Genomic DNA, 16,472 nt, shown 5'->3' with positions numbered 1-16,472 from the left:
TCCCCACCACTACCACCAATGCGCAGCCCCCACCTGGATGTGATGGCCCGTTCTGGCTGCCATTATGCTCACCACACACCAGCTGTCAGAGGGGAGGAAAACAGAGAGAGGAAGCCAGTTCTAAGATGGGGATTATTCCCATGATTGGTAAAGGCCAGGGGGAGGGTTGGCCAGGACACGGTGTTTCTCTCTTTGAGAAACTCTCTGGGGTTTTTAATGACCACAGAGAGCCAGGACCTCGGTTTTACGTCTCACCCGAAGGACGGCCCCCTTTTTTCCCCCAATTTTGTTTATTAAATATCACAGCAGAGACATCAATTTTTACACTTTTTAAGAGGATAACAATGAATGTAAGAAAAAGAAATGAAGAATGGAATTAAGGGGAAAAAAGTGAAAGAGGAAAGAAAAAAAAAAACAAACAGGAACAGGTACAGTTGCAGCTATATTGGAGTTTACCATAAAAAGGCATAAAGGTTATAGCATAATTATACATAATGGCTTAGGAGTATATACTGAGCTCCTCTTTTAAACCTAGTGCTCTCAAAGGCTTATCCCACAAATCTTTAAAATGGTCCAGTTCACCTTTTAGGATGTATCTGAACTTTTCCAAAGAGATCAAGTCTCTTATTAGTAATTCCCAGAGCGGTGGAGAGGGAGGCTCGTCACCCACCCACCTGGTCACGATTGCCTTTCTTGCCAGCATCAGAACCAGCTGGACTACTTCCCCGTGGTTCGGCAGCTGAACAGGCAAGACTCCCAAGATGCATGCGAGAGGATGAGGATCTAACTGTCTTACAAAGATCAAAGATATTTTATTACAGACCTCCCACTAGAACTTCTGGATATATGTACATTCCCACAGACAGGGGAACAGTGTTCCAACCTGGGTTTTACATTTAGGGACGGCCCCTTTTTAACCAGACACAGAACACAGGATGAGCACCCGCTACTGGTCCCACTAACATCTCTTCCAGCAACAGCCTTGGCTTTCCCAGGAGGTCTCTTATCCAGGTTGTGGGTTGCAGGGTGACGTAGGTGCTGGCTGCTAGGATTGATGCTAATGTTCGAGAACTAACACTGTGTTCAACAACAAAAGAGCCCACAAAAAGGTCTTAATTGACCAGTGAAGGGTGCACCTAAGAGCTCAGCTGAAACAGAAACCAGAAGACACATGGGTCCTCCAGGGTTCGGCTTGATAACCACAGGGACCTCAACGTACCGAAGATGCATCAGTGCTCTGATTGAGTTTCTGCCGCTGTCAGAGTGGTGTAACAGGTGTGCTCCTATTCTCCTCCCGCAGGGTCGCTGCACACGAGAGAACTGCAAGTATCTCCACCCACCGCCACACCTGAAGACTCAGCTGGAGATCAACGGGCGCAACAACCTCATCCAGCAGAAGACGGCTGCAGCCATGCTGGCGCAGCAGATGCAGTTCATGCTGCCCGGAGCTCAGCTACAGCCTATAGTAAGCTGGGGTACCGGCTCAGTGCAGCGCTGGAAAGCCGGTCGTTCTTCCGCGAGTGTCATCGCCGTGACCTTCCCGAATGCGAAAGCTTGTACCGCCTCTCTCTGACGCCACCTGAAAAAATGCGTCCGCGTCCGTATAATCAGGGGAACAGTTGGTGGTCTTGAATGTCTTGTTGGGACAAGAGGTGGCCTTACCCTCTTAATTGAGCAGGCGCCTAACCTTTCTGCAAGTATTTTGATCAAAGGAAATTGCTCTGTATGTTCTGTATAGCTGTAGCCAGTAATCCATGGCATAGCCTCTTGGGCTGGTATGGTGGATAGCAGGTTACAGCTCTGCAGCCAGGGAGTGGCGAGCTGGCGTAACCACCCCGTGCCCTACAGTGTGGGAAGCCCCAGACTGAGACCTCAAGAAGGTCAGCTTTGACTTTTCTAACACGCCCTGCAACAGCTATTCATGCAAATACATGTGTGTTGATCCCGTGTATACAGAGAGGCTTCAGACAGTGGCTTGCAACTGTATCCTGCTTATTAGTCCTTGACCGCATCATTAGGCTGCTTTCTTTGCTTTGTCTCGTTATGGCCAGCTGCAATCCGTGATTATTTCTTCACTCAACATGTGCATCACTGGGGCAGCACGGTGGGGAAGGGGTTGGCACGCAATACAGGGGCCCTGGGTTCAATTCCGGTCCAGGGGTGCTCTGTGTGGAGTTTGTATGTTCTGTTTCTCTTGTGTGTTTATGTGAGTTTCCTCCAAGTTCTCCGGTTTCCTCCCACAGTCCAAAAACATTCGGGTGGGTTAACTGGCTTCTGAAGCAACTATTTAATTTTAAGGAGGGGCTGTGATCACCAGTTAGTGGTGCAGGAGAGGCCCTGTTCACTGTGGCTCACCCTCTTGACATTTTCCCTGGCAGGTCCACACCGCTGCTCCACAGCTCTCTCTTGGCTTTTAAGATGTGGAAGTGTATTCTGTGCGGAGTTTGCTTGTTATGCTAGCGTTCACATGGGCTTTCTCTGGGTTCTCCCTTTTCCCCAAGGTCTCCGAGACACCCCTGCTAGCTTGAACAGTCTCTCTAATTGTGCCCCTGTGTGTAACCTTGTCCTGCGATGGGCTGCTGTCCCCCCCAGGGTGTTGTCCGGCCTTGTGCCCTGTATCCTGGGATGGGCTCCAGGTTGCCGGGCTGCTTAACTAACCCTGACTAAGCGGCTGCATGATAAAGGTTGGATGGTAAACCCCCGTGCTTGTTGCTTTCTTTTTTTAAAGCTTGTAGCTGCTGCATCATCCTTTTTGCAGAGACTGGATGAATGCTAGCCAAAAGTGATCACAATAAGAGTGTTCCTTCTGTTTTTAGCAAAGGCTACGGACTGTATGTTGGATGTAAACGACGCAGCTCAGACATCTTGTGGCTCTTTCCATCTGGCTCACTGCCTGTTTTTTTTTTTTTTTGTTCTTTCACAGACCACGTTTGCTGTGACGCCCTCCCTGGCCACCAGCCCCAGCATGGCCTTCAGCCCGTACCTGAGCCATATGAGCCCTGGGATGGGCCTGATGCCCGAGCTGCTGCCCAACACTCCCGTGCTGGTCTCGGGGAGCCCCACGGTCACCGTGGGGGGCAGCACGGCCGGACAGAAGCACCTGCGCACTGACAAGCTGGAGGTATCCACACTGTCCTCCTCCCTCTCTCTCTGGCCCTGCTCTCCCGCGGCGTTCCGTCCTGTTCGCTCTTCCTCTCTCAGCAATTATCGCTGTCACTCTCAGCCATCACCTCTTTCACAGTGTGAGGCTCCAGGATGCGCACATGTGTTTCTCGCTCTCACACGCCCCTGTCTCGCTGCAGACTTGTCTTTTCACTGCAGTTCTTTCTGCGTGCGCTGATGCTCCAGGCACTGCATAGACATCCATCTTCCATCTGTTGGTGGGAGTCACAGCCGTTAAAGCAGTTAAAAGCGTATGCAGTTAAAATAAAACATCTAAAATGTAACTTAGCAATATTAAAAAAAGATACTGTGTCAGTACTTGCATGCAAAAAATGATCTCAGAATTCAATGCATTATTAATTGACTCTGTAATAAATTAAATAGCCTCTCTTACATTGCTGTCTCTCTGGAATCCATCTTTTTTTTTTCCTTTTTCCTTTATTTTTCTTAACCTTTTTGTCATTTTTTGTCCCTTTTCTATTTATGCGCATGTGATCCAAAACAAAATAATCGGAAAAAAAAAATCCTTCTTTCAAAAATGAAAAAGAGTGTTTCTCAGCCTCGTGGTGGCATTGAAATAACATTGCACTAGGGATGGAAGGGTATGGTACGTGTCCCCATCATGGGATAGCACTAGTCTCTTCCTGGCAGCAGGTAGCTCACCAGGGTGCTGTTTTTGCCTGAACCGCTTTTGGGATGTGTAAAGAGCTTACATCACTTGATCTTGGTTAATACTTCCCTTGGCACGGATACATTTTTTTCAGTTCTGAACGAGCATCCATTGGGACAGTGTGCTCCTGACATTGCATTGGGCCTGAGAAAACACCTTTTGGTGGTTGTACTGTAAACTCAAGACAGTCCAATTTCGTTACTTACATGACTTTATTTTTGTGGCAAATCTTCTTTAATGCTTCACCGAGCTACAGTCTGGTAGCAAATTGGCACAGCTGCTTTCTTTTGTTGGTTTTTCATTGGGGACAGTAGTACTCTTCAGGTACCCTGTGTGGTGTGCATTCATAACCTTTGTGTGGAAAATAGCCCCTGCTTTTTAAAGCCTTCAGCAACATGTACTAAACACTGGTGATAAATGCTCAGAAGCATATCTGTGTTGCTGTGGAGTGATTTGGACCCTGCATGTGTATTTTGAATCCTGCATACATGTGTTTCGGCTCTTGCGTGCATGTGGTCTGTGTGTGTGCTTAGGGCAGTGTGTCCCCACACTTGTGTTTTGGGCCTTGTGTGTACCTGCATCTGTGCGTGTGTGTTTCGGGCCACGCAGTGCACGCGTGTGTGTTTTGGGCCTTCCGTTCGTGCGCACATGTGTGTTTTGGGCTTTGTATACGCGTGTGTCTGTGCGTGTGTTTCTGGCTTGTGCGCGCGTGTGTGTGTGCTTCGGGCCTTGCGTGCAAGTGGTCTATGGGTGTGCTTAGGGCCTTGTGTGTCCACAAGTGTTTCTAGGGCCTTGTGTGTACCTGCATCTGTGCGTGTGTGATTCGGGCCACACAATGCACGCGTGTGTGTTGTGGGCCTTCCGTGCGCGCGTGCATGTGTGTTTTGGGATTGTGCGCGTGTCTGTGTGCTTCGGGCCTTGTGTGCATGTGCGTGTGTGTGTGTATTGGCCCCTGTGCCGCCCTGTCTCCATGCTGACCGCGCCTGCTGCCACCGCAGGTGTGCCGGGAGTTTCAGCGGGGGAACTGCACGCGGGGCGAGAACGACTGCCGCTACGCCCACCCCATCGAGGCCGCCATGATCGACGGCAGCGAGAACTCGGTCACCGTCTGCATGGACTACATCAAGGGCCGCTGCTCCCGGGAGAAGTGCAAGTACTTCCACCCCCCCGCCCACCTGCAGGCCAAGATCAAGGCCGCGCAGCACCAGGCCAGCCAGACCGCTGCTGCTGCCGCCATGGTGAGAGCCTCCCCAAGCCCTGGCGCCGCGGCCCGGCAAAGGGAGGGGTTACAGCTTCTCCTGTGCCAGTTGTACCCACTTTACCCGTGAAAGCACCCCCCCACACACACACACACTTCAAATAGATCGTTTCTCCCCTCCTTCACTCTCCCTCTTTTATTGTCTTTGTTGTTGTTTTTTTATTTTGTTGTCAACTTCCTGTCTTGCAGAGGCCCCCTTCCTGTCTTGGGCATCTCTCTTTCCAAGACAGGTCGACACTGGTGTTTATCTTTTTTTCGTCCTTTAATGATAGTAAAAAAAAAAAAGAAGTGGGTATTTAAGTGCAGCTGAGAGCTGCGCAGGGTGTGTAGTTGGGATAGTCAGGGCGATCTGAGAATTTTTCTAACATCACTTGCGCTTGTGTTTGGCTGGAAAAAGAGCTGCGTGGTTGTATCTGTAAGCTGCAGCGTTTTTTGTACGTAAGCTCAGCCCCTCGCTTTCGACACTTCTCCACTGGGCAATGTGATAGTCCTCTTCCTCTTGTGTATAAAGACCCAGTGGCATTGCCAGCTAATGTTGGGGGGGGAAAAAGAGTCGCTGCTGCTGCCTTCTCCAGCTCCTTGCCTCCAGACTCTTCCATTCTGAGACGTGTGACTCTGACCGGCCTGCTCGTGTGACAGTGCTGCATGTCTCCAGTCCTCAGGGGGCCACAATCCAGGATACATGACCAATGTTTTGATAATAAATAAATCTCCCAGGTGGTTTGGAAGCGCAGGCCGATAGGAGGGAGAGGGGGGTGGTCATAGCTCTGTCACGTTTACTTTTTGTCCCATTTAAAGAAAATGAGAAATATTCAGTGACAGTTGTTCACCACTGACCCTGGACTCTTCCCGTTGATGTCTGGCACTGTCGTCCTTCTCAGGAGAAACCCTAGAGGCTCGATAAGGAAGGACGCCTGACTGGGGCAATGCTGTGAGCCACAGGTTGTCAGCAAAATAACAAATGCCATTCCTGCTGGTGGTGTCATGTCTTATTAACGATCCCCGTCAGATATTACAGCCAATTAGGTCCCATTGTCTTTTCTGAAGTGCATGATGTTAAGTATTAATCTGCGATTTGCCAGTATCTTTTTTTTTTTGCAGTTTGTTTTTTTTTTTCTTTCCAAATCTTCTGCATCCTGGCTTTTATAAAGCATGTTAAATAATACATAAGGTCCTGGAAGGGCTGTGCGAGGGCTTTGTCTTCCCTGCCATTCTTAAATAATGGCAGATCTCTGACGTTGCAGTGTCACGCCATCCGCAGTGTTGTCGCAGGATGTGAGAAATTAGGCCTAGCAAGGGAAGGCGTGGAGCTTGATACCACAAATGGGTGGCAGTGATGCTACCTCATGCATTAATCAGGGTGAAGTGGAGGTAGACATCCTTCTGTAGTGTTACACTGGGCAACTGATGAGGCTTTTCGTCCCCTTTCAGTTAGATAAACATATCCTATAGCTGGAAAATGTTAAACAATAATCAGCTGGAATTTATTGTGTTTTTGCTGATTATTGTAGTATAGAAGCTGTTATTGGACTGCTTGCGTTCTATACAGTGGCAATCTACCGAACATGGAAGTGTTTGTCTGCGTTTTTCGGAGTAAAGAAAAGTTTACAAAGGTTACAAACAACAGAAGGCCATTGAGTGTGTTTGGTTCGATAATGTTACTTCATAGAAACATTACCAACAGGTTTAGAAATGTAAGTTGTTTTCTGCACCCGAGAATGCTGTATTTAACACAAATATTTCTTATGTTGAGGAGCTACATTTAGCTGGAATTTCTAGACACGGCACAGTCCGTTTTCCCGCTCACCTCAAAGCAGAGACCCTACTGAAGTGCATGGTGTCAGTTGGAGCCAGTGTACATAAGTATTTCATTCCCTGGTCGTTTCTTCAGATCTTACATGAATGCACTTTTTTTTCTAGTTTCGTTCTCGGTTCCAAAAAATGAGCAAGAGGTGTTTGGGTTAAAAGTGAATAACATGGTGGATTTTGAAATTGAACAAAGCCATAAATCTTGACACTCCACAGCGCTGCCAATCCTCTGGTTTGCTCTAATGGCTGTATTTACCTGCCTTCCTTTAGGGTTTCTCCCTGGGGGTTTGCTTACTCATCATGCTGTAATTTATTTTGATTTGATTTTGTTTTGTTTAAAATAGTAACCACCTTCATGTTGTTTAATACATTTTTGTGTTTTTTCCCCCCCTCCCTCCTTCCTTGTCCTCTTCACCTTCCCCACAATGCATTGCTCTCCCTCCGACGCACCTCTGCTTGCTGTTTCTGTTAATATGCTTGAACCCCATTGGCTCATTGCCATCATGTGCTCGCTGCCTGCTAACCCAGACCCAGCCAGCTGCTCGACCCCTGAAGCGAACCCTGCAGCCGACCTATGACCTGGTACTTTGACCTTTCACCTTCTTGCTTTGCATGTATCTGTGTGTAGTTTGCATACCAGGGTCATTGTGTGTTGTGACCTATTTATTGCCATCTCACCCTGTTAGGACACTGCTTGTTTTTCCCCAGAATCCTTTGTAGTTGTTGCCATAGTTGATATCCCATCTTTTTAAGCTTGCCAAGATATTTTGGATCCATGAAAGAAATATACAGTATATATTCGTTTTCTAATAATTGTTTTTTGAAGAAATCATCCAGAAAAGATTTACATAAGATTTCAAAGAGTTACTTAAATATAAATAATGTAATAACATAGGTGAAACTGAAATCCCCATTGACTCATCTGGCCTGTTTAGTTGCTAGTAGCTAATTGTTCTGAGGATCTCATGCAGTTATTTCTTAAAAGAACCCAGGTATTAGCTGGTCTGGTAGCTGCTTTCACTCCCCTACAACTGTTCATGGAAAAAAATGCCTCTTTAAAGCAGCCACTGACCATCTGGGACATGTAAACCTAACCTGTTTCCAAAGCTTAATTAGGGTCTGATTTTATTTCTTAAAACAGTTGTTTTTTTCATATCCTTATATATACAGCCAGAGTGGATGCGGTTTTATTTTTTGTATTATTTTTTGCCATTTTTGTAGTTGAAATCAAATAGTTCGTGTGAACTTTCGGGCTCAGATATAAATTCACAAGCAAACATTTTCAAGGAGAAACATTTATTATGTTTGGTATTGTCTGTTCTTACTAGACTGCTAGCAGACGGGAGCTACAGGTGAAAATTTCAGACCCGTGTTGCAGGTGGTTTAGATGAGACATTATGATTAATATTTTTGCATGGAAAAAATGTTTTATAATATTTTTCTAGTGAATCCTAGTTGACGAAATCTGAAAACAGTTGAAATTTAACGTTTAAGTGTTCCACCAACAGGTGTGAAGTGAAAAGGACTCTTCCTCTTTTGATTAAGCATTTTAATGAGGAAGCTTGTTTACAGCCTTAGTCTGTGCACACAACTCCCTCCTGTGGGCTTAGAAGCTTAGGACTTGCAGTACTTTTTCACCAGCTGACTTTCAGCTGTTGTATTAGATATGACTGCTAAAAGGCCTGGGGCCTTGTTATTCTTGTGAGCAAGTTCATTTGTTACAGATTGAGCTGAAGGGTGTGTTCACATACCCTCCAAGGAGAAAGCCAGGCCAGCAAAAGAAAGTCATTGCAAGGCTGAAAACACAGCCTCAATTTATTCTGAAATATATTTAAATTATATGTAAGAGAAAGAAGAATTACAAGGAATCTGTTAAGTGTTTCTTGCAAGGTAATCATTTTAGGCTGTTAAAATATGAATTTCCTACATGCCAGATTAATTTTCTCTCAATGACAGTAAAATATGGGCTCTTCCATATGTTACCTGGAGCAATATTGTCTAGTATATTCGATTCCTTGTTAAATGACTTTTCGAAGGACCTGCACTGCTTGAGGCTTGCTTTTAGATGTTGATACTTGCAAGTTTTGAGTAGCTTAAATATTTTTAGCCTTTTCTAAAACGTATTATATGTGTCATGAGTAATTTGCACCTATTTTTAATGAATGTTCTGGGGAGCTTAAGCAAAGACATCTTGTTGGTACTTATTTCTAGCTTTTAAGAAGGCTAAATAGTAGGGAAAACAGTCACTAAACAGTCTTAAGGTTTTACACTGTCCAGATTGTAGCTGAAATGAGTAAGTTATGCTTCTGCTCTGCAGTTACATAAGATGTTAGCACCAGCTGTTGTATTAGCTACATTACAGACACAAAAGTTTAAAGCGATTTGGTCACGTCCCGATAATTTGCCGTTCCGAGTGGCACTGTGGCTGTGCTGTAACCCTGTGTCCGTGTCTGTGTGGAGTTAGCTGGCCTGTCTCTCACTTCTCTGCCTCTCACAGCTGGCTCTGTCTCCCCCCGCCCACAGGCCCTGCCCCCCGGGGCCCTCCAGCCAATACCAAAGAGGCCCGCGCTCGAGAAAACCAACGGTGCCACCACTGTCTTCAACCCCAGCATGTTCCATTACCAGCAGGCTCTGGCCAACATGCAGCTGCAGCAGCCAGCCTTCATCCCCACAGGTGAGTGAGGAGCAAGGAGCCCCGCGCCGCACCGAATCCTGCTCGCCTCCGGCCCCCTCCGTCTTCCTGCATCCCCGCTTTCCCTGGCTCCTCCTTCATTGCCCGCCAGACAAGGAGCGCTGGCCACCCGGTTTCCCCTCTTTTTTCGTTTTTGGTGTCGTAGACCGCGTGAAACAGGGATGCCAAACTCCGTCCCAGGAGAGAGCCTACAGTGCCTCCTCGTTTGCCTAAGCGGTCCGATGTCCCGCAGTTCAGGTCAATCTTGAAAATCGGGATCTTCTGATCTGAATCTCCCAATATTTTTTTTTTAACCAAATAAAAAATACCCTCCGCACGCCTTACTGATCAGGTTGGTCATTTAATCTAGAGCTCACGATTGAGTTCGAAGACCCTGATCAAATGAAAGAACCGCGGTCTGGACTAAACATGCATTAGTACACTGTTTTCATTTCAATATCCCATCATAAGGATATTGGCCCTACAGGCTGCTGATAGGCACAGTATGTTGCAATAGATGTTTTGTTGAATTTGTTGCTAGTGTGCAGCTTGTGTTTTCTTCATAGTAACAGTGTTTTGCATGAACGGAATGTTGTTTGGATATGGGTTTTTTAGCCTAAAAGTTTCTAAATGACTGGGCTTTTATATCGCTTCACTGAATTATTGCTGAAAACATCCATCTTGTAAAGAGGGTGCTGTCAGTTTCACATACGCTATAGAGCTTCTTGCTAAACCAGTTCAGTATTAGACAGTATTCCCCGTCTTCCTGCTGCAGTTAAACTGCTCAAGAATAATTTGCTTAAAATAATCGGCAAATCCACAAGAATTCAAGAATTAATAGAAGTATAAAATATTTGATAGTATAGTCATTCTGTAATTGGTAAGATTTAGACTTCCTGAGGTCTTTAGATTTAGATGGAGTGTCAAGAGCAAAGAGTGTCCTGAATGCTGTACACAGAGGCTTGAGTGAAGGGAAGTCATCTAGACAGACTGTACTGGGAGCTCGTATTCACTGGCTCTGCAGCCTAGTTTGTAAACTTGAGCTTATGCCCTTCCCGGAAAAAGGAGCAGGTAGGTACGGTGTTGGGATGCAGGGTAATCTGGGAAAGAGAGAGTATCACTGAGTAACATTGTCTGATCTAGAAATCACACTCTCTGCATGCACTCTGGGTATGGTCTGACCTTCATCTGGCTGCTGTCATAGAAATGGTATACAGGGACACAGACCCCTAGCACTGCCACACTGATGATGATGATAATGGGTTGCTTGCTCACTTTAATTTTAAACACGCTGAAAATGCTGGAAGTGAAGACTTAGCTGAATGCTGAATTAGCTGAATTTCTCTGTATTTCTGTACGGGTGATGTAACAGTATGTTTTTTTACCTGTGCATTATGATCTCTTTAGTATAAAAATGATTCCCCTTTTATTGAAATGAGCTGTCCCAAGGGAATGTGCAGATGCTAAAAAACGGGACATATGTGCTCCGTACCTCTAACTGCGTCACCCCTTTTGCTGCAGCCTTGGGGTGAACGCGGATGTACGAGACCTTCACAGTCTGCCGTAGCTGTTCTTTAATCCAGCCACCCAGAGCCTGAGCACGTGTAGCTAACAGACCCCAGAGCAGCCGTGACCGAAGACCGGTCTGTGCCTTTGACAGCAGCCTTTAGACTCTGTGTTCTTGTTTGGGAGGGGGGGTTGTATTGTTGTTGCTTACACTACTTTAGACTCACTAACCAATATATTTTTGTTTTGTTTTTTTGTTTTTTGTCCTTTTGAAATCCATCTTTCCCGCCTTACTGCATGATGTTGCAGGCTCTGTTCTGTGCATGACTCCCGCTGGAGGCGTTGGTAGGTTCCCTTCTTCAAAGTCTCCAGCAGAGATCGCTGGGCTGTAGCTGGGTGCAGAGGTGGTGAGAGGCTGTTGCTTGCTCATAGCTAGGGCCAGGTCTAGGTAAAGTGTTATGCAGAATGCAGTCCATCACATTGCAGAGTATAGATGGAGCCAGGGCTTCCGTTACTCTGATCAGTCGATAATCTGGACCTTGCTTTTATGGATAACTCTACAGGAATGGATTAAAATTTATCTTGAAACACCTGTAAATCCTGAGGGACATAATCAATTTTCTAAAAACTACATAGTGAAAATTCAGAACAGAACACAGCTTACTGTTCTTTCCAGTAGGATAAATAAAAAATCCTCACAAAACCAAATGATACCGAGCAGTAGTTACAGCAATGCCCAGCTGTAGAAGCCCTACAGCTCAGCATGGCCCAGATACAGTCCTGCTGATCCTCTGTCTGTCTTTGCACACTTGTACAGTGCACCTCGTGCCCTGTGTGTGTGCTACTGAGTGTGTATTGCTCTGTGTGCCTGTGTAGGGGATGGGCCTGGTGTGCATACTGCTAGCCATCACGTGATCGCCTCCTGATTCACATGTACAGTGTACAAAACAGTCTTCCTCAACTGCTGCCTGACAGAGGCCTTCCTGTTCTTGCTGCAGTTTGGCACTGCCTTAAAAATCATGTCCTCTCGCTCCTCCTTTCAGAGCTCAGCTTGTGGGGGAAAAAAAAACCCTCCCACGTGTCCCTTTTTCGGGGCGGGGGGGAAAAAAAATTAGCAAGGAGACGAGGTCTTTCACAAGCGAACTAACGCCCTCTCTCTTTATTCGAAGACTCGCAGCCACCAGCAAGGATGTGCCCAAGTTTGTGTAACAAATTCTACCCCCAAATTAAGCAGCTTAGACGAACACGAGGGTTTGAGCTGCAGCTTGAAGGTTTCAAAACTTTAACTCTTGAGAACAGTTAAAGATTTGTCCTGTGCAAATCAGATCACACAAGGAAGTCTTTGAGGCCTATAATGTGCCACGGTGGGCTTTGTGGAATTCAGCTTTCAGTTTGTTTTGGCCTGGTCCTTGCAGTGCCTTGTGCTTGGATGGCCCCTCAGGGTGTGTTTGCAGGAAGGAAGACTTGGTGTGTAGGCTGTATTGCTCCCCTCCACCTCAGCCTAGGGCTACTCAGATCCTCAGATCCCCAGTGCAGTGAGCGCCACAGGCAGAGGTGGGACTGGATGCCCAGCCAATCCCTGTCAGTGCCAGGATTAACTGGTGAGGGGCAACTCGAGGTCCGTCTTCCCCACACCTCCACCATCCGGAGGCATTTCTGACGGCGCGCCAGGTTCTCTGTTTGCACTGTTGGCAGGCGACAGAGGAGCCCCACCCCACCCCACTAAAAAAAAAACCCCACCGGTCGGCAGTACTCCCTCGGGCAGAGGGGGCAGCCGGGTTACCCTCTCTGGGCTCGGAACGAGGCTTGGTCCCTTACGGGCAAAGAGAAGAAAAGAAAAAAAAGTTGCCATTTCAGTGCCGACAGCAGTGGCCTCTGGGAGTGTTTCAGTTTCCCCCAGCCAGCCCGCGAATGTGTCGAGAGCTGAGAGCAGTTCTCTCAGTGCCACCACGGACCCTGCCCGACTGTGCAGACGATTGTCTGTTGTGTAGACACTGCGTGGGCGTGCCATGCATGGTCTCACCCCGTTGTGCCATGTGCTTTGTAAACGCCTCATACAAAACCCCGAGCTGAGTCTGAGAGGTGGAACGTCTAGTCTGTCACGAGCCAAGGCTGCTGTAAGGTGTGGTGTGTGATGTGTGTCTGTGGTGGTATGTTGCTACTATTGGGGGTATTTTTAAGATGGGCATTAACCTCTGTGGGCAATACATTACAGAGGGAATGGCCATCGTATCATATAGACAGAGGGTAGTGATGTTGTAATGTAAGGGACATTTGCGTTCAAAAGATTAACTACAAATTAAGGCGGGGTCCTCCCGTGCTGGTTAAGATGGTTTCTGTGAGATGAAACAGATTGGGTCATAACTGTTCTATTTAAAAAATATGAATATTGTATCATCAAGGGCCATCAATGTAATTTTTACGTATTTTAACTTGCCAAGTTTCATTTGAGAAGTTTACGATGCTAACCAATGTTCAAATTTCTCCACATAGATCATTTATTTTTTTTATAAAAAGAAATTCCCGGATATACTACTTTTGCGTTCAAAGCCAAAAGAAAGCTGTTTTGATAAAGACTTGTGGAGGCAGAAGGGCACTGCTCATATGCTGTATGTACTAATGGAGCGAACAATAAAGTGCCCGTAACGCTCATCATGAGAAATGGGACCTGGATGTCCTCTTCAGAAACTTCAACCAGCATCAGAGACCCTGGCCGACAGGCGACGGTCAGCGTCCAGTGGCTCGTGATCAGCTGACCTCGACCACAGTCTGTAACATCAGGCTAGACCAAGGGCTGCCAACACGCACTGTCTGGGGCCTCGGAGAGGAACAGTGTTGTTCACTAGCCTCCTTTCCTTACAAAACCTTCATCCCCCCCTCAGCCAGGATGATGGCTTTATCTGTCCGTGTTTTTGTGATACAAAACGACATTATTTTCCCCCTTTTTTTAGTTCTGTTTTTAATTCCTCCATTGGGTTATTTTGGGATTTTGCAACCATCCAAACTAAACTAAATACCTAACTTTCAGATGTACATCATTATTGTGTGCTAATGTACTAAATGGTTTCAGTTCCTTTCTTATTATGATTGTAATCCGCTTTTCCCTTTTTTCTCTTTGTGTTTTTTTTTTTGCCTTTTTTATTTTGGTGGCTCTGTTCTGTTTGGTTTTTATGTTCATTTTGCATGCCTGTGCCCTTCGTTAAACCATCATGGCGGTGTCACGTGACTTGTCGCTGCGAATCCTGCCACGCCTCCTCCTCCCGCACCCCACGCGTTGCCATGGTTACCATAACGCTCCACCCCTCCTGTCTCTCGCTCCCATGGTTCCCTTCTGAAAGTTCCCATGATGCACGGTGCTACGCCTTCCACTGTTACGTCGGCAACAACACCTGTCACGAGTGTCCCTTTCGCTGACACTGCTGCAGCCAATCAGGTTTGCCCTTTCATATGGCTTTGTTAGCGTAGAGCATTGTCTGTCTGTCTGTCCTGTCTGCTGTGTTAGATGCTGTCAGAAAGGTAGAAGCAGCAGGCGCTTCTTCACATCCAAGGTGAAATGAAAGCCATTAAGACTCGGCACTGCCTCCTCGGTCTTTCTGCTGTTTTAATTCGGACTCCCTTCTGTCTAATAATTCCCCAGATAACTTGCACAAAATTTAACACATTCACGTGGAGACTCTTACTACCAATGATAAGGTTTCACTGCAAAGCTTATTCCTGTTGAGATTTCCCTCGTCTCATGCCTGTATTATAGCATACATGACGGTGAAAGCGACTCTTCCTTGTTTTCAAGATTTTGTGATTCCGGCATTAGGTCTCTTAAATTGCCGTCTCTCTCAAGCTGAGATGCCTCGCTTGCAGGATGCTCGGGTTTCCTGGACCACGTGCAGTACCACTTCATACCTGCTAGATGTCGCTGTTGCGTTGCTGCTCTCCCACTATTTTAACGGCGATAGTGGAGGTGACTGGTCTGTGGTATTTCAATCAGTGCCTTCACTCCATCTCCAAGAAGCGCTTGCTGAAGTTACCATTGTTTGCTTGTGTGGAAGAAACTGAAGTACATGTGTTCTTATGAATGCAATGTAATGAAAAAGTAACTTAATAATAGAACAATGTGATTGAAATTAGTATTTTATCTTGATGTTTGAATGCCTTATTCTTGTCTATTTACAATAAGCATTGCCATTGTATATCTTTAAATTATTTCTTTAGAGAACCTCATTTTAATATGAAGTCTTTTTCACTGTAGATTTCCCAATTATCTGTAGATGAACTGAATAGCAACATGTTTGTTTCACAGATGTAACCATTGCCAATAGAACAGTAAGTTATATTTTATATCAATAATAAATTGTTGAATTGGAGTGTATTCCCTGCAAGGCTGTCTCATGACAGGGCTGTGATGTCTTGGTCTATATTAGCTCAGGGACTGATTGTAAATTCAATCGGAAAAGCCAGATTTAAAAATAAATACCTAATCGGCAACAAAAGAATGCGTCATGCATCAGATTTCTTTTTCGTTTTAATGAGATTTGGATGAAAACACGATTTGTAACTTTTACATTTAAATTTTACAGCTGAATCCGGATCTAAAAAAATCAACCGTCTTAATTAACAATTTCTTTTGAGAAATTCAGCAGTGATTTGTTGTTCAGAAAGTGCGACCCTAGTTTAATTATTCCATTATTCTCCTCTCAATTTGCTGTTATATTTGGCTTCTCTCTTATACAGCAACACTCACTTGTCATTAGACTGCCGCCAAGAGAATCCCTCTGGGTGAAAATGTTACAACTGCTTCAACCTCAGAGATTATTCTGCCTGTGACTAGATTTCTTCCTGGAATGTGTTGCTTTGCTCTGCAAAGAGGGTATTTGGGAGGGGGCATGTGCTTTTTGAATTGCTTGCTATGATGTTTGACACCCTTTTCCCCTTTGGAATGTTCTCGGCTTGCCTGCCTGCCCCTTGCCTCGTCTCCTCTCCTGCGGATGTGTGGAGCAGGTGCCCCCTTTACAGACCTGCAGGAGCTGTGTCAGTCGCAGCACCTTCAGACACGCATGAGGAGTACATCTGTGGGCCTGCGTGTCTGACACGAGCGTTGAGCAACAAAGCAACATTAAAAAAGCAAAAACATGTAATCGTTGTGTATGACCACGTAGTGCTCCGTTACTCTCTCAGTGGAATGTTAACCGTTCCACGCTACCCGTGTGTTTTTGGATTTTCATTATGCACCCCCTGGTATGAACACACAACATGTACAGGAGAGGCATTAAACATGCAGCAATTGCTGCGGGCTCCAGTTCTCATTTCGTGCCGTGTTAATGCCCTCCAATGTTGTAGCTGAGATTGAATGCCCCGTCGAGCATGAGAACGGTTCGAGGTCACAAACCCGATTGTATGAA

General features: G+C 46.0%; 1 protein-coding gene across 11 annotated transcripts in view; it reads left to right on the top strand.

The window, feature by feature from the left end:
* mbnl3 (muscleblind-like splicing regulator 3) overlaps nucleotides 1–16,472 on the top strand; it is a 54,897-nt gene that overhangs the window by 29,401 nt on the left and 9,024 nt on the right. For 4 of the 11 annotated variants that reach the window (XM_088597160.1, XM_088597157.1, XM_088597159.1 and 1 more), the window contains exons 3-10: nucleotides 1,301–1,465; nucleotides 2,924–3,121; nucleotides 4,831–5,070; nucleotides 7,428–7,481; nucleotides 9,423–9,573; nucleotides 11,386–11,421; nucleotides 14,415–14,509; nucleotides 15,323–15,396. In XM_088597160.1, coding sequence (XP_088453286.1) covers nucleotides 1,301–1,465; nucleotides 2,924–3,121; nucleotides 4,831–5,070; nucleotides 7,428–7,481; nucleotides 9,423–9,573; nucleotides 11,386–11,421; nucleotides 14,415–14,509; nucleotides 15,323–15,379 — 996 coding nt within the window. In that variant the 3' untranslated portion in view covers nucleotides 15,380–15,396. The remainder of the gene's footprint in view (nucleotides 1–1,300; nucleotides 1,466–2,923; nucleotides 3,122–4,830; nucleotides 5,071–7,427; nucleotides 7,482–9,422; nucleotides 9,574–11,385; nucleotides 11,422–14,414; nucleotides 14,510–15,322; nucleotides 15,397–16,472) is intronic. The other 7 variants (XM_088597162.1, XM_088597161.1, XM_088597165.1 and 4 more) reach the window with 7 other exon arrangements.

This window comes from Lepisosteus platostomus, chromosome 10, assembly GCF_059453375.1.
Source record: "Lepisosteus platostomus isolate fLepPlt1 chromosome 10, fLepPlt1.hap1, whole genome shotgun sequence".
Taxonomy (NCBI): Eukaryota; Metazoa; Chordata; class Actinopteri; order Semionotiformes; family Lepisosteidae; genus Lepisosteus; species Lepisosteus platostomus.
This window is presented reverse-complemented; position numbering and strand designations above follow the sequence as displayed.